This window comes from Cyprinodon tularosa, unplaced genomic scaffold (assembly GCF_016077235.1).
Source record: "Cyprinodon tularosa strain WSP-4 unplaced genomic scaffold, ASM1607723v1 ctg52, whole genome shotgun sequence".
NCBI lineage: Eukaryota > Metazoa > Chordata > Actinopteri > Cyprinodontiformes > Cyprinodontidae > Cyprinodon > Cyprinodon tularosa.
Genome location: NW_024039252.1, coordinates 1,781,764 through 1,800,568, shown reverse-complemented (window position 1 = coordinate 1,800,568; position 18,805 = coordinate 1,781,764). Strand labels below are relative to the sequence as shown.

General features: G+C 37.0%; 1 protein-coding gene across 1 annotated transcript in view; it reads right to left on the bottom strand.

The window, feature by feature from the left end:
* The window catches only part of LOC119795709 (phosphatase and actin regulator 1-like), a 76,119-nt gene extending 57,845 nt beyond the window's left edge, over positions 1–18,274 (bottom strand). Inside the window, exon 1 of the mRNA XM_038303870.1 lies at positions 18,071–18,274. Within this exon, the coding sequence (XP_038159798.1) occupies positions 18,071–18,182 (112 nt within the window). The 5' untranslated portion in view covers positions 18,183–18,274. The remainder of the gene's footprint in view (positions 1–18,070) is intronic.
* Between the last annotated feature and the right edge of the window lie 531 nt (positions 18,275–18,805).

The window sequence follows — 18,805 nt, the reverse complement described above, 5'->3', positions numbered from 1 at the left end:
GTTTAAATTTTTATCTAAGTGAAAAATATTGGAATGTGCAGGGGAAAAGTAATTAAACATGAATACTACATAACATTCTGACAATGAATAACAGTTAATCTATAAAAGCAACATTCTATATGTTTCAGAAAACTCATGTATGAAACAAAAGCTGAAATTAGTTATTTTTCAGTAATCAACCCCTTTTTATATTTTTAGATTGCTCTCTACAAATGTTAGCAAAGAACTAAAACACACACAAGTACCTAATTTACAATCAAGCTGTCTTTTTTACATGCTGTTTGACCGCTGCTTATTTAAGAATATTAAATAATATTCTTATATTATTTAATATTCTAAATTTTATTTAACTTAAAATTTTGATAAAATGCTTATCTTTATAGAACTGTAATTTAAATATAATAGCCTCCGTTATCATATAGTGGGATTATCTATAATGCAGGGCCCTCTGAAATTATTACTGTTTTCTTAAACCCTTTATCATGTTGTGCCAGGAGGTGCAGCAATACCTACACATACAGCTCAAGATAAAATAGAGACTCCAGGTCCAGAAAGAAAAAGCCCGTACACAGTATTGTTTGTATTCAGCTGAAGGAAATCTTGGCAAATCCATAATAATTAGAGTGGTTTAGTCAACTGGTGACATTGTAATGTAGAGCTGTGTGCTGGCTGTATAGTTATGGTAACTTTTTCAGTTGTTTGTTTTAATTTAAGGTAGTGGGATGTAGATATTGAAAAAGAGGGGCCCTAAGTTGGTCCCCCCTTTCGGATTAATGTATGTGTTTATTTCGGTCTCTGATGCCAGGTACATGAACTACTTACACAAAATAAGACCCTATCATTCAAGTAGGGTTTAAACTAATTAAATGCTGCATCAGAAAGGCCAGCCCAGTTCTCCAGGTGCTCTGATAGAAGGGAGTGATCAGCGTATTTTATACTGCAGTAAGGTCCAAAAATACCAGCACTTCCACAATCTTTATTTATGCAGAAATCATTCAACACATTAAAAAGTGCAGTCTATGGATGTGTGGAGGCATGACTGGAAGACAAGATAAAGTGGCTGGTCATTATTAGCATGCTAAGTGTGAGGGATAGCCTTCGAGTTAATGAGTCGATGCAATAAACTGGTTTTAATTAGATAGAAAACTTTGAATCAATTTGACTATATGATGTGTTGAACTGTAAAGTGCTTGAGATGACGTATTGTGAATTGGCACTATATAGATAAACTGAATTGAACTGAATTATTAGGAAGGTTTAAATTGCTGGAGCATAGCTTTATTCAATAATTTGACTGATGGAGGGTAGGTGAGACAGACCTGTAGTTTTGCAGTAGCAGCTTATTCAATTATCAACAGCATTTTGATATTTGCTGTTTTAAGGGCCATCATATAATAGAAATATTTATGATTTAAGTCAAGTCAGGCATTATAAAAGGCAAGATCTTCTTGACAATAAATGTACTGTAGGTAAAATATAAAGACAACAGGAAAAATATCTTTGTTAGTGTATAATTTCTTTCTAGTCTTTTGTAGTTTATTTGGTGGAATATTGATGCGACAGACACAGGAGGGTTCGTTAATCTGTCAACTTTGGTAAATAACGCATGAAAATAATGATTGTTTCTGCTGAGGATCTCAAAAAGAATGAGATCTCAGAGAAAACTCCCTTTATTTTTTTTGTTGTCCACCGTACATATCTGCTAAGTCTCTTTTTACAAACATTATAGTGAACCTGGATTCTAGTCTTTCATCACCTGCTTTTAGCTTTTCAGTACTACCTTTTTTGACTTCTGAATGGCGGAGCAATTCCCTAAAACAGCCTTCATTTTAATTCTAGCAATGGAATCAATGGCGTCTGAAATTTTAGAATGCAAGTTTTTTTTTTACTAACTCATTTACTGAAAGTAGAAGACTACATGAGGTTAAAAGTTTCAGTAGCACCATCTAAAAATTAGTTTTCTTGTGATGTCTATTTGGCTAATGGAGGCATTGGGAAATATATATAGAAAAAAAATCAGTTACATTGATTTTGGTAATGTTTAAATGTGAGTGATTAAAGGGTGTTTGTTGTTAAACATGTTACGTAAAGCTAAGATTTGTGAGTCTATCACAGTTCTTTGCATCTCTGTCTTGAGAGCTGTGCTCATAATTGACACCTTTTCTGCCTACGATGAAAGATCTCATCATGTGCTAGAAATGTCTCTCATAAGATATGAATCAATCTTTTTTTTTTAAAGGTTGTGCAAAAGATTTTTATAAAAAAAAGAAAATATTTTGTCCCTCCAAGAAATGTTACCCATAGTTAGGTGTGATGAATGATTAATAATCACATTGCCGCAAACTAATCAAAAATCTAAATTGTTATCATGATGCCACAAAACAATTTTGCAGTCTCACAGCTTTGAAGGCACACATAAGTTAAAAGCACCTATTGAAAATATAAAACACGCTAAGAAGAATAATAAACATAATATATAGGTATGTAGTTTTGCTTGAGCATGCTCTGAAAAATGCTGATCTATTTGTTAAAGGGTTTTTATTTGGATGTGTGTAGATATATGCAAATGTTGGGAGTGTGTGCTTTTTTAAACACACTAAAAAAGAAAAGTGCTTCTGGAATTACACACAGAAGTTGTTACTTTGGGATTCTGCAGTTGGTACAAAAATTTACATATCAATCAAAACTTTTAAAAGAAGAGAGGAAAACTTTGTTGACTAAGAAATGCTTAGTATTAACCGCCTTATACATACTGTGCAAAGCAGACATTTTCTTATGTTTTAAGTTGCATATCTTAATAGTAAAGAGTATTAAGTTAATTGATTTTCCTATGTGAGTATCAAAAACAGCTCAAATATGGCCATGTTTCCGTGACGACAATTTCCCAAAAACATGCTACATTTTGGGGACTTTTAAGTATTTGAGAGGATCAAGGACTGGCCCCCATCAGGACAAGTTCTGATCTTGGAGTGGAGGTTAGGTTTAGGACTATAATGTAAATTAAGTTTAGGTTATATTTAAGGTTAGGTTTGTGTTAATAATGGTTAGGGTACAGGTAAAGGTCTGAATTAGGTCATAGAAATGAATGTAATATGAATAGAAGTTAATTGTCAATATCACATGCAAGTGATATACTGTGTGTACTGTATGTGTGATTAATAACCCCTCTTTGTAGAGGAAGTGATAAAAAAGTACGCCCACTAGAGAGCAGTGTTGCACCTATGTTTGCATCCATTTTGCTATTAGACCTGGACACTTTATTGTCATTTTGGACAGACAGGGTGTATACAAAACAACATTTCGTTCAGTACAGCTCTCAAGACATTTCCATTTCTTAAAGGGCAGCAGTGATAAAATGTAAAGTGGTGATCAGATGTAAACATAACACTGACCCATGATTTACATTTTCCAACATTCAGTTTTTTTTTTGTTTTTTTTTTCAATTTTATTCAACAGTCAGCTGTCTAATGGCAGTGGGTGAGAAGGTGTTTTGGAATCTGCTGGACCTGCATCAGAAGCCTCTTCCCAGAGGGCAGCAGGGAGAACACTCCCTGGTGGGGGTGTGAGGTGTCATTTATAATGTTAGGGGCTCGGGACACGCAGCACAGGGATGACTTTTATGGGGGAGAGAGGAGCCCTGATGATCTTCTCCACAGTTCTCACTACTCTTCTCACGTTCTTCCAGTCTGAAGCACTGCAGTCTCCACACCACACAGTGAGATCGCTGGTCAGAACGCTCTCTATGGTGCTTCTGTGGTGGTGAGGATGGATTGGGGCAGGTGGGCTCTCCTCATCCTCCTCAGGAAATACATGCTCTTCTATGCCCTTTTGACCAGTCAGTTGGTGTTTACAGTCCGGTTGAGGTTGTCTGTGAAGTACACCCCCAGTAATTTGGTGCTACTGACCACCTCTACAGCTGAGCTGTTGATGAACAGTCGAGTGTGGTTAGGCCGGTTCTTCCTGAAGTCCAAGATGATCTCCTTTGTCTTCTCCAAGTTCAGGATCAGGCTGTTATCTCTGCACCAGTCCACCAGCTGCTCCACCTCCTCTCTGTAGTCCAGATCGTTGTCATCTCTGATGAGGCCCACCACCGTGGTGTCATCTGCAAACTTCACAATGTGATTGGAGGTGAACCTGGGGACCGAGTCGTGTGTCATCAGAGTGAACAGCAGGGGGCTCAGGACGCAGCCCTGAGGGGAACCTGTGCTTAGACTGATGACATCAGAGGTGTTCTGTCCAACCCAGACTGACTGAGGTCTGTTGATGAGGAAGTCTAACAGCCAATTGCAGAGGGGTGTACTGAAGCCCAGCTGTTCCAGTTTGCCCATCAGATGCTGTGGGATGATGGTGTTGAAAGCTGAACTGAAGTGCAGGAACAGCATCCGCAAGTGGGTGTTCTTCTCCTCCAGGTGTGCCAGGCTCAGGTGAAGAGCAGCAGAGATGGCGTCCTCAGTGGAGCGGTTCCGTCGGTAGGGGAACTGGAACAGCTCGAATGTTTGGGGGGGAGACTGGAGATGATGTGTTCTTTAACCAGCCTTTCAAAGCACTTCATCATGATAGGAGTCAGTTTGACAGGCCAGTAGTCATTGAATTAGGTGGCCTGAGCTTTCTTTGGCACCAGAGTGATGGTGGCAGACCGGAGTGATGGTAAAGCATGCTGGTACAGTACTATGGTTTGGTCCAGCGAGGTATGGAAAATGTCTGTGAGGACACCAGCCAGCTGATCTGCACACTTCTTGTATATCTGCCCAGGTATGTTATTGGAGCCTGGGACCTTTCTTGGGTTGACTCCCCTCAGAGTTTTCCTTACTTAAGCCACGTCAAGGTTGAGTGCCACAAGTCTGTTCATAAAGATCTATCTTCCATTGTTTGATTGTTAAATTTAGTGGGTTGCCTAAAATAAAACATGCAACCAGTTTACTATACAAAACTTTTTTTTATTTTTTTTATGAAACAAAAATCTTCCATGTAAACCACAAGAGTTTGCCAATTTTCTTTTAACGTGCTACTTTAAAGTGGTTGCTAAGTTTTTTCTCTCTTAAAAATGTGCATATTATTTTACTTTATTCTAAAAATGTCTATGTTAATGCCTTCATCTGTATAGTGTTTCGGCATTTTAAAGATAAGCTTTTATGCTTTCATTGATTTAACTCGGATAGACAGTTTATGGTAGGCTGATTAAGAGTCACAGACAGCAGCTTGACTTGCACATGAGGAAAATAGCATTTCTGTTATAAGAGTACAGTTGATGTTAGGTGCAATGAAATAGAACTGAACACTTCTGCCTTCTTATTTCTCTGCTACTAAAGCCTTCCAAACAGGTTGCAACCAGGCAAGCAAATCTTCATGCAATCACAGTACTTGACAGGGGGCAAGCGAAAATCAGAGTCCAAAAAAGTGCTGAAAATGAAAGCAACCTCCTGCAAGCTTGTATTGATGAAAGAACTGCCCTATTCATCTGAACGGGTCTTTTTTGTCTCTATCTGCAGAGCTGCTTCCGTTTCTGAAATTATTGGGCAGAATAAACTGGAGTTTATTCTGCCCAATAAAAACACATTAATGGGAGGAACAAAAATTCAGAGCTCCTATGACCTCATTTTGTTCTACTGTTGTTAAAGCTAATGTCTCTTTCATAACACAGGCAAAATTGCATGATCTATTTTTTTCTCTTAAATTACAAATGACCTGTGGTTCCTGCAATGTATTTCCATAATTTCAATTCTTACTACAACAAGTTCTAATACATATTCTAGTACTGTAACACCCTCCTTCATCCAATTATGGTGCTCATAACCCGATTCCAAGTCCTGGAGATATTAATATATTAGAGCTTTAATCTATATCAGAGCCTGTTACCTGTATGCTGTTCTATTGTCACAGTTTTATTTATATATAAATAATAAAAATAAAGGCTGCTTTGATAAAAATGATTATTGACCTCCTGCAAAACCAAAGGCTGAAACTGACCCTTATCTACAGTCCTCTAAATATTTTGCCAAAAGTCTTAGCAATCATCAAGCTGTTTTTTTTGGCATATGTACGATTGGCTTTTATGTTCTTTTTGACAAAGGAGATGATAGACTGGACCAATCCAATCATTTTTTTTTTTTGCACAGCTGTGATTTTGGACTGTTTTCTGGGAATTTTAATATTTTTTTTTTAATATTTAGAATTTTTTTTCCAGCACCATTTTATTCATATTGTTGAACTTCACTTTGGGCATGGCGTTTTTAGGTGATGAGGTCATTATCTCTCTGAACACAACGTTCCAATTAGTCCAATTTAGTTAATCCTCATATGATTGAATCATTATTTAGCTTATTGTCTGTCCCATTCTGCTTTTTGTGAATTACTTGGATTATTACTAACATTTGCTTTAAAATTCATAGCAGTAGATTATACAGTCAACAAAATTATAAACGCAACACTTTAGGTTTTGCTCCCATTTTCAATGAGATGAACTTAAAGATCAAAAGCTTTTTCTGCATACAAGATATAACCATTTCCCTCTAAGCTGGTAAAAATTTTCAGTCATCCAGGTATAAGTCATTACAAAAAAAAAACAATGAACATTGTTTTCCAAGTTTGCAGATGTTTTGCTTTACTTCCAGGAAGCTTTTTAAATTAAAAATGTAAATTCAAAATTGAAAATGCCCATTTTGAATTGAAAAAACTTTCCTGGTTGGGAAGCAAAATGTCTTCAAACTTGGAAAACAAAGCTCCGTGGCATTTCCCCCTAATATTGTTCACAAACCAGTTTAAATCTGTGATTGTGAGCACTACTCCTTTCCTGAGATAACCCATCCCACCTCATAGGTGAGATGGGATGTTACAGGCTCGGGACACGCTGGGATGAAATGTCCTGAATGGAAGGAAGAGGAGCCCCAATGATCCTCTCTGCTGTCCTCACCTTTCTTCTCACGGTCTTCCAGTCTGAGGCGATGCAGCCTCCACACCATACAGTGACATAGCTGGTCAGAACGCCATCTATGGTGCTTCTGTATAAGGTTGTGAGGATGGGTGGGGGCAGGTGGGCTCTCATCATCCTCCGCAGGAAGTACATATGCTTTTGTGCCCTTTTGACCAGTGAGGTGGTGTTTACAGTCCAGGTGAGGTTGTCCGTAATGTGTACCCCCAGGAATTTGGTGCTGCTGACAACCTCTACAATTGCGCTGTACATGAGCAGTGGAGCGTGATTAGGCCGGTGTTCTGTCAGATCAGCATACCCCATCAGACCAGCATACCCATAGTCAATATGCATGCGCAAGATGTCAGATTTGCATATGTCTGACACTATAAGTGGAAGGAAGTCTGCAAGGCTACTTTATTTATTCATGCGTGATATGATAAACAAAAAGTTGTAGTTGAAGGTAAACACACATACTTACCAGAAAAGCATATAGAAAGTCATATATGCTAGTTTATGTATACGTGATGTAATAAACAAAAAGTTATAGTCTGAGGTAAACAGAATCTACAGCCTCGTTTTCTGTGTTCATTACTACACTCCCTCATGTAGCAGCTAACCTGTCTGATTGTCATACTGATCTACAAATGTAATAGAAGTTGTTTAAATGTCCCTTTGTGCATGCATACGCATACATATTATTATGGGTATGCTGATCTGACTGGGTATGCTTATCTGAAGAACACTGGTTCTTCCTGAAGTTGACAATGATTTGAATGATAATAATAATAATACTCCTTCATCTTCTCCATGTCCAGGATCAAGTTGTTGTCTCTGCATCAGCCCACTAGGTATGGTCGATGGCAGCAGATTTGTATAAAGGATGTCGCTGTACATTTTTCCATTCATCCTTCCTTCAATTAATTGAAGTTTGCCAGTACCATATGCTGAAAAACAGTCCCACACCATGATTCCCACCAGTTCCCACCTCCAAACTTCACTGTTGGTAAGGCGTTTTTGGGGGGATGTGCCATGGCATCTCACCTCCAAACATGGTGTGTATTTTGGCATCCAAAGAATCTAATTTTTTGTCTTATCTGGCCAGACTATATTCTTCCAGTTTTTTGCAGGCTTTTCTAAATTTTGTGCAGCAAACTTCAACAGTGCTTCAACATGCTTTTTCTTTGGCAACAGAATTTTGTGTGGTGAGCATGCATACAGGCCATGCCAGTTGAATGCATTAGTTATTGTTTCTGTGAAACAATTGTACTTGCTCATTCCAAGTCCTTATGAAACTATCCACAAGTTGCCTTCAGCTCCTAGAAAACTCTTCTGATAATTCTTTTCACTCCTCTGTCAGAAATCTTGCGAGGAGCACTTGGTCATGGTCGGTTTACGGTGAAAGGATGTTCTTTCCACTTCAGAATTATGGCCCCAACAGTGCTCACTGGAACATTCAGAAGTTTAGAAATCATTCTGTAACCAATGCCATCATTATGATTTGCAACAATAAGGTTGCAAAGGTCTTGAGAGAGCTCTTTACATTTACCCATCATGAGATGTTTCTTGTGTGATACCAGAGACACATTTGTATAGGCCATTGTTTGGGACTGAACCAGCCGATCCATGCTTTTTTGCCCCTCCATTTCTTCATGTGTTTAATAAATAAACCAAAAACAGGCTGCAGAATAAGCTTGTTCACAGAGGTAACCGGGAATGTCCTTGAAATTTGTTTATATATTATCAATAACTTCTGTGTGAATTTGAGAAAACCTTTAATAAAAAATTCACACAAATTAAAAATTTAGAAGCTAATTCCAATTTTTGTGCTTTTTTAAGGTACGATCCTAGTCCTCAAGAAACTAATTTAAATGCTCTGTTAAATTTAACATTGATTTAGCAATAACTATAAATAGTGCATGTAAACTTTTCACACAATTATCCAAGCTGGTTTGATTTATAACATTTGACCAGAAAAGAAAATAGATTCTTTTATCTTAAAGAATTTCTTGCTAGTGGTAGGCTATACAGATACTATAACTATCATCCATCCTTTGCCTTGAATATTATAAATTGTTCATTGTCCCAATACACATAAAAATAAGGCTGCTGCTAAAGTGTATCCTAAAATTTATGGTACAGTTTGGAGGGAGTGCTGAATGGTGCAGTGCAGCTTCAATTGAACTTGTCTCAGGTTTTGCAGCAGCATTGAGGGGAGTCTGAAGCTGTGAAGGCACTTACTCAGCAGAATGGTCCTAAAGAGTTGCTGCACCATGGGGACTGCACTGGTGACACCTGCAACTAATGCCTGTCTTTAAACATTCATCACCTCAGCCTGATGTACAAGATTCTTGTGCAAACAGAATATCTATTTTACCCTTACTGAAATTATCAGTCAGACTATTACCATCCATAAGGCATTCATTGTTTTTGCACCTAAGTAAATGAAATGCATGTTGCTTTAAATTCTATAAGAGCAGCATTTAGGAATTATGTTATCTTCTCTCGCAGCTTTTCAAAGGGTTTTTTGTCCTTTTTTTGACTCGGTGTGCATTCATAGCTTCTATAAATATGCTGCTTTCTTCTGCTTTTGAATGCATTCAGAAAACACATTTATATCTCTTCAGTTTTAAGAGCACATCACAGCCAAAAACCTTTCCAAACTTGTACTAAACAACCTCTCAGCTTAAAGAACCTTGCTACGGATGTTGGTTGATGTTCTGGCCAGGTGGCACTGACTGTTGATTGTAATTGTGAGTAGTGAGGCTCCTTGCTGTAGTGCTGCTATTTTCCACTCTGATTTCCCCACATGTTTTATTTAAACTCAGGATGCTTCAGTACAAGAAGATCTATTTGCGGCCAAGTATGGATGCTGGATGCAGGGTTTCTGTGCTTTCTGTCCCTCATATGATCATCTTTATTATTGCCAGTTAGTTGCTTTTTCGGGAGTTCTGATGTGAAACAAAACAGAAATTCTAGAGTTAAACTGAGAAGTGATACAGTGAAGAAAATAAGTATTTGAACACCCTTATATTTTGCAAGTTCTCCCACTAAGAAATCATGGAGGGGTCTGAAATTGTCATCGTATGTGTATGTCCACTGTGAGACATAGTGAAAAAAAATATTTGAACATTTTAAGTACTCAAACATACGAGAAAATCAACTTAAATTTTTGGTAAAGTAGCCTTTGTTTGCAATTACAGAGGTCAAATGTTTCCATCAGTTTTTCACTGTTGTATTCTAGTTGGATTCTTACTGTTTGTATGGGCTGGACAGGTGACTTTATGCTGCTAATGACCTCAAACAAATGCTTCTAATTTAAGATGATCAATAGAGTTAATTTGATTTTGAAGGCAGACTAAAAGGTCTTTGAGGTTCAGAATTCTACACTGCAAAAATGATCTAGAAATTAGTAAAAATTTCTTAAACTAAGTGTATTTACCCTTATTTTGAGTATGTAAATCAGATAGTTTGCCAATGGGATGAGTATTTTCACTCTTAGAATAAGATAATCAGATAATATGCACTTGAAATAAGACAATGCAATTGTTTTTCCTTATTTTAAATGTGAATTGTCTCGTTCCATTGGCAAAATGTCTCACTTTCCTCCTCAATTAAATAATTAATGCACCTTTTTTTAAGAAAAAATGACTTATGTAGATTTCAATTTTTTTTGCAGTGAAGCTGATAGGCAGGTGTTCAAATTATTATTTGGAGCTGTATCTTAAACATAAATAGTTAAAAAATCATACATTGCGATTTATGGATTTTAATTTTTTTAGATTATGTCTCTAACAGTGGACATGTACGTACGATGACAATTAAAGACCCCTTCATGATTTCTAAGTGGTTACATATGTGTGTACAAATACCTCACTTCTAATTATGGAAACTTTGTTGACCAGTTTTGTAAATAGCATACAGTGGCGTGACAAATAGGTAAAACCCTTATAAATCTAAATATCTCCTCTCTAGCACACTAATCAGAAATTCTTGATCTAAACATTAAACATCAAACATTTCCAAGGACATTTAAAAGCATCAATGACTCCATTAGCCAAAGAGACACCAAAAGAAAATGTATCTTTATAGATGCTGACTCTCTTCTACTTCTACTTCCAGCAGATGAGCTAGAGGAAACATTCATTGATTCTATCCATACATTTAAAATGAAGGCTTTTTCTGGGAAAAAACGAGTCTCTGTGGAGGAGCACTCCACCAGTCAGAAATGAAAAAGCGAGTGTCAGAAAGCTGTATGAGAAAGACTTGGACTCCAGCCTTACTATATACAGTATGTCATCTTCATAGAGAGACTTTACAGATTTATTTTTAAACTGAGAATATGCAAGGCAAAATTTTTTCTCAAAGAGCATCTGCAAAAACATGAACTTCTTTTTCCATTTTTCTTGCGTTCCATTCAAGTAAAACACTTTCAATTGTCTTGTTCCTGAAATGTGCTACATAAATAAGCTTGACTTGTTTGATACACAGTGCTATGAAACATGCATCTGTTTTGTATTGATTGTTTTCTTTCTGGCAGCCAAATTCATTCTGTGGTGAAACAGTGACAGAGCCAGAGAAAGAGTGAGAGGTGGGTGTTGAATAAAATGTTTTTTTTTTCTTTTCTTGCTGCTTGTTGTGGCTGCAACACAAAATGTGCAATAGATTCCAGGTGTATCTGTTTGAATTCATGCTTCAATTCTACTATTGCTCCAGTGGTGAAAAGTCTGGGCCACAACTTTTCTTTATTGTATTCAGCTTAGCATATTAGAATATTATACAAGAGGGAGCACTGGCTTCTGACACTTACCCAGTCATGTTCCAGATGTTTTGCACAGCTGGTACATAAACAAACAGACACTCAACATGGTACCTTTAATTATTCAGGATAAAATAGAGCTACAAGCTAGCTAAAATACAAAGGCCAAGTGTCTTTTCCATGTCTCTTTAGAGCATTTTACTTTTAAGTCATTTTCAGAGGTAATATCCAATATATATATTTTTTCTGTATACTGTATATTGTTTTGTCATTTCATGTGCTTTAATACTTGTAGATTTTTTATATAGTTTCTAAATGTTGTCTTTTTTAAATATACAATGGTGCTTTCATCATGTTTTTGATTGTGTTTTTTATTGTGTAATGTCATATCTACCAGGTCTACCTATCCTGAATTATTTTAACATGGGACGGACTAATCTAGAGACTATTAACATGCATTTTAGACTCAAAGCCTCTGGATATACAGCTCCTGCCCTGCCACAAAAAAATCTAATGAATATAATCTAATCTAATGAATAAAATATATTCCTTCAATAAATATTTTTACTTTATTCTTTTGTTTAATTAAACAACAGTTTAACACTATACTTGCTCAAAGATGATTTTTTTTTTGTGATATATTTTCAAAATAAATAAATAAAATAAACAGTTTGTAACACTTTTCAAATTGTAGATATTCATACTGATATTTACATAATTTGGAAAACTTCAGAAAATCATTTTTGGACTTTGTATGTTTCTTTAAAGTTAAACTTCTAAACTGTTTCTTGTGTAACATTATTGGTAAAATCCATACAAATTTTCCCAAAATGTCAGGTAGAGAATTATGGACCTCCTCAAATCTGATTCCTTCAGTTCACTTCCAGAGGCCTATAGGTGCCATGTTTCTCTATTCAAACAAATATATTTAGCTGTATACAGCATATAAATGTTCACCCATCATGCTGTTCTAGATAAGATGGGTTTACTGTCCCAGACAACAGAATACTTTTGTGTTAAATCTTCACAAGGTATAGAGGACGATCTTTTATGTCCCGGGTGGATCATCTAAATAAGTGGTCCTCCTAATTGTCAATAATTCCGGTGATATGTTTACATAAGGCCATCCTACGTGCTCGTTCCATTAGCTACCTTTTTCTGACCATGCGCACTTTCTGGAGTTTATCTGTGGTGAGCTATGGTTTCAGACAGTCATTGAAGCTCACCTTTCTCACTGCGGTTCTTTGAAAATGGCTGAGGGTCATAGGAGAAAAAGTGTCTACGAAATGTATGAGAAGAAAAAAAAAGGCCTTAGCAGAGGCAGATATATCCCGGAATGTTTTGTGCGGAGAGCTCTCCTTGCAAGGCAGTATGGGATTTGATGTCACAGCGGGTCACTGTCACTATAGGCTGTCGCTACATGGCGCAAGCACCGCTTAGTAGAGGAGGAGTTACGTGAGCAACGGGGATCAAAAAGCAGTTATGATCTGTCCGAACAGTAAGTTAACTGATTTCAATATAAAGTCCAGAACATAGTCCACGCTCTATATAGTGATTGAGGCATTTAGGGGTTAGGGTGGACAATCGGACACAGTAAGTTTGTGTGAGCTATGAGAAAAACCACTTTTAAACAGAGCGTGCACAAAGAAAAATGGGCTTGTGCATGCTCTTGCACGTGTTTAATAGGCGTTCCCTCTCAGGGTTGTGCGTGTGCATATTTTTTAGGTCCAGAGAAAATTTGTGGGCCGAACTAAAAATATGTGCAAAAACGTTGGTCTACAAAGCAGACTTTGGAAGATTAATTGACTCTGTCAGAAGGACTGAACCAAAATGGTAGCAAAGTATTGGGAGAAGCTTGAGTGAAGATACCCAAAATGTTGGACAAAAGTTATACAGTTTAAAAGAATTTAGGGGAAGGGTTTTGAACCTTTAACTTTGTCTCACTAGTCAGAAACATAAATGTCTGTTTTATTATTCTGGTATTAACAAACAGTGATGTTTTTGGTAGTTCTGAAAAGATTTGTTCCAGTACCAAAGCAAAATCAGCCACCAACAGTACTCAATGACTATAAAGTCCTCCTTCCCTGACATCCAGCATCATGGTGGTCCTAGAGGACTCCTGGTCTACCTTTGCAGGCAAACACACATCTATCAGCACCCCCTGTAGTTTGCTTCTCACCTTAGTGTTGAAGGTGGAAGGTGTCATCAAACACCTGCTTCAACAAATCAACTTTTATTTAGACAAAGCAGACAGCACTGTGGGAACCATCTTCTATGATTTCTCAAGTGTATTTAACATAATTCAGCTTGACTTTCTTTATCAAAATCTCCAAAACAATCAGGTTCAGGCCTCAACAATCACCTGGATCAAGGTCTACCTGACACACACACTGTTTATAAGGCTAAAGGGTCACTTATTTAATCAGGTAGTGGGAAGCACAGGAGCACTATGAACTGGGAAGTATTCTCACATTTCCCTTTTTACTCTGTTCACCTCTGACTTCCTGTAAAAGACCGAGTCCTTTCCTCTGTACCTGCTCTGTTGGTGTATAAGAGAAAAAAGCTGAATACAGGGAACTGGTGGCATGGTGTGCAAACAGTAATCTGATCCTGAATGTTAACAAAACAAGGAAGACGGTGTTAACATCGTTGGAGAAGTACAAAAAACTAGTTCACCTGAACAACCTACTAAATAGAGTTCATTTGCTAAAACGGATAACTTAGTTTTAAAGTTTTTTCAAAAAACATACTTTTTATTAGCAGTGTCATGCAAAGAGTAAATAACATACCTCACTTTCTAAATGTAAATCCATCTACATAAAGGGACAGAGCAGTTTAGGTCCTTCAGTGTTTGTAGCAAGATGCTATTAGTATTTTGCGCAGGTAGTGGACTCTTCTGGCAACAAAGAAAATCAACTAATCTAATAAAGGCAGGCTCTGTTCTGGGAACTCCTGTAGAACCTCTGGAGATGATTTTACAAAGAATTGATCTTCATAAAATGAATTACATTATGGCCAACCTTTAGTATCTTCTCTTCAGAAGACTGTTGACCAACAACAGTGTCTTCTGTAAGAGGCTTCTCCAGATCCAGCATTAGACAAACCTGCAAGCATTAACATCTACGACAACTCGTTGGAAAAAAAACAAAAAACCCTTATGAGTTACAAAAACATTTAATTTGTCTTTGGCCTCAATAAAGGGTTTTTAAATTGAATTAAAAAACTTTAACATTAACGTTTGAGAGCCTAGAAAAACTGTTAAGACTTTTTGCTGAGTCCTTTGTTGAGGTTTAAATATAAAGCACGAGTCTGCAGGCAGGGAATACACAGCACAGCTGGTGAGATAAGCTTTTGACAGGTTGATAAATAAAACCACTCAATCTCACCCAGTAAAAGAAATGTTGCATCAGGATGTATCTCATCTGCAGTACACTGACGGGAAATTAAGATTTAAGTACATTTTCATATTCAACACAATGTAAATTGACTATAGGTCATGTCCATATCACTTTTATTTTCTATAAAAAATAAAGATCTAAAACCTCTGGCAAGCTTTACAAAGAGTTTAGGTTCTCAGCTGCTGTGCGTTTATTGGTGTGTGGGCTCTTTAATGATATAAAGCTTTGTAATAAGCACTGCTGACTGCAATCAAATTATGTTAAATTGGTCGTTTATTCATCGTCATCTTTGGCCTTTTATGTTTTATGGTAGATAACACCATTCTTCCAAGCTGTGCTCTAAATGATCATATTACCCTTTTGTATATCTATGTGTCTGTGTGCTAGTCTGGTTAACTATTGAAGAAATTAGTTCAGTTTTGACTCTAAACAGGCCATTCCAATAAATATACATGCTCTTCTATTTAATTAGAAATGCACTGGGGTTTTACCAATTTTCCAAACAAGAATACTGCAGTATTCCACAGTAATGTAATAACAAAAAGTAATAACTGAGCTACTGTATAAAAGATGTGATTCACCTTTAAATCCTTTATGAAGGTCATTATTTTTGTCAGTTGTGCAGATAAATATTCTGGTTTCAGATCAGTGTTAAAGAAATAGAGATCAGCAGGAACTAAAGCAATTGCTCAAAGGTGAAATCAAATGTTTTTTGTTTTGCTTGCATCCCTAGCAGCCTATGTTACTTATATTTTTTAAGCACCTCGCCACAACCACTTGACTTTTGGTTACCTTGGCAATAAGCATGCTAAATCCTGCTCCACTTCTTCAGGTGGAAGTGAGTCAACTGAGCTGTTGTACAAATCGCCCCCGTACCATCCTCCCGCTTTTGCATGAGCTAGTTGTGGAGCATGAACAAAACTGGAACAAAAACAGGAACCCAGAGACAAATGACAGTCTGTTGTAGTCAACAGCAGTGTTTCCCCGCAGGCAAAACACTCTCTGGCATCAGCACAGTAAGCTTTGAAGCATCCTTTCATTCATTGATCAAGAATGCACAAATCTTTTTAACCGATTCCTGGGCATGGATAGCAGTCACAAAAGCTTTGAAACAGCTGAAAAACTGTTGGTAAATAAAAAGCGGTACCAGAACTATAGGTTAATGTACTTCTACATTTTCTTTGTTCGTCTAATAAGATATAAGAGTAAACCAGATAAGAAATAATTTCCTAATTATTTAGTTTCTTTTCTCAGCATTTCAAATTATTTACTACAGTCCTCTGTATTATTGTAGCAAATACAGTATTTTGTATAAACATAAATCCTATTTCATCCTTTTGAAAGAATAACACTCAATATACAACATATGGTATCTTACAAACAAATCTTTAGGGCTTTATTCACGGTTTTATGTAATAGCAACATGGAGTAGTGCATACACCTGACAGGAAAACATCATAGAGTTCAGACAGATTATAACATAATCTTCTGAGCTTTAAATATTTTATAAAGAGCTGTTTGATCCATTTTTGAAAATAGAAAGACGTTGACACATCTGTGAACATTCGGATAAAATTACAGGTTGGGCAAACTGATAAGCAGCCAAAACTCCCATGTTGGCTCTGGATGGGCTGCATAGAATGACTGCTCAGGTGGGAGGATTTTTGACAGCACAATTGGTAGTTATGTTACCAACTGTACCAACATTTTTTTGTTGTTGTTGTTGTTTTTATCTTAAATGCAAGATTTCTTTTTTCTTAACAGTTTTGGTATAATTTCTGATGTAAGGGTGTTTGCTCTCTCCACTAAAGGCATGTTTTAGTCACTATACTCAATTTAATGACTAAACTACTAAATTAGTTGACAATTATTTCAATAATCGATTAATCATGATTAATCTTTAAATGTTTCAGCCGTAGTTACAGGTAACCCACCATGGATAACTCACTCTAAACCTAAATTAGCCAGGGTTAATCGGAAAAAAGATGGAGCTGAATACAAGATAATCACCAAAGAGTAACAGAGATGCTCAAGGTTGTGAAGATTTACTTTCTATATCAAGACAATATGTGGCAAGACTTGAACGTTGTTCTTTAAATATGCTGTGAAAATCCAAGCCATTTTGTATAGTACTGCTACCAATTCAGCCTGTCAAGCTACTTCTGCATGAAGAATACACTGCATTTAAGAAGCTCACATAAAAGAAGCATCATAGGCGCTGATCATCACAATGTGATGATGACAAGAAAATACACTTTCAGTTCAGTCAAAGAAAAATCCATAGTGCTGTAGAGTAAATCGCTGGAAAGACCATCATGAGATCTCAAACAGACTGTTGGATGCAGCATGTGTCCTAATTACAGTGTAGTGCAAAAGATCTTGAATGCTGTGGACTCAGTCAGCATGAAATGCCAAGTCACCATGGTAACAGAGGATACAATACACATGGATGATGGAGACAGATATTCATCACGTTATCTTTGTTGCAGCTTGAAAATTCTAATTATAATGTGGGAAATGTTGACAGCTGTGATGAATGACTAAAACAAAAACATTAATAAGCCGCCTGTCCAATCCAGATTTATGCACCATAAGAGTCTGAGCCACTGCAGGCCACGTTGGAGCGCCTCTTCCTATTATGTAAGTGCATTCAGCAACAGTGATGGTAATATCAGAAATACCCACAAACACGTTTTTAAGAATAAAAATAAGTATTTTTTTTAATTGTTGATTTTTTTTACTGTGGGTCCTCAAAGTTGCGTAACATTTCAGTCACACTATCCCCTCTGATTAAAGAGCGTCACTGTCCATTGATAATTTCTGGAGGAATAAACCTCACTGTATAACTGTTATGTAGCTGTATTAGTCCAGAAGGAAAACAACATGCGGTCATTTTTTTTCCACGCGTAAAAATACAATAATATGCATCCCAGTCCAGACACCGCGACATCTGGCGTGGAAATCTAACACTGAGGATCAGAGCGCAGAGTGGCAGAGTGATCCTACCTGTCCGCAGATTAAAGGATCTTCTGGCTTCAACCAGATACGGGATGTCGCTCGTGGAGCGGAGCCTCCTGAGTGGTCTTCGGTCTGTGCAGCTGAGCGGGGTGGTCGCCATCAATTTGAGCCAGTGTCCAGAGATGACTGCTGGCAGACTGGGACAGAAGCAGAGCTTCTCACACGCTCGGAGGCTGCGATCCAAGAAGAGGAGGGAGTAATGTACACACACATGGGACGGAGTAGAGAGAGACAGAGGGAAAGAATAATGGCATTGGTGGGAAGGATTTTTTTTTTTTAAGTGGTCTTTTTATTTTTATTTTTTATGAAGCAATCAATGAGCTAATTTTGCAATTGGGAATAAGCTTTAAATAGGACAAAATTTTCTGAACACAGTAATTGACAGAACATTGCGCATCAAGCTAAAATCTACAAAAAATACCTACAAATCCGAGTTAATATAGCAATAGGCTAATTTATTAGTTTTTATATGATCACAAGTAATGATTATTGAAGAGGATTAGAGCCACTGGAAAAAAATAAAATTGACTTTTAAATATTATTTCAGTTTAATATGGGAAAAAAGGCAGAATTCTGACTTTAATCTCAGAATTCTGACTTTTTTCTTAGAAATCTGACTTTCTTCTCAAAATTCTGACTTCAGTCTCAGAATTTTGGATCTTAATGTAGTAGATGGGCACCCTGAAGGAAGAGATGTGATGTGGGAGCACTCAGTTTCACTGA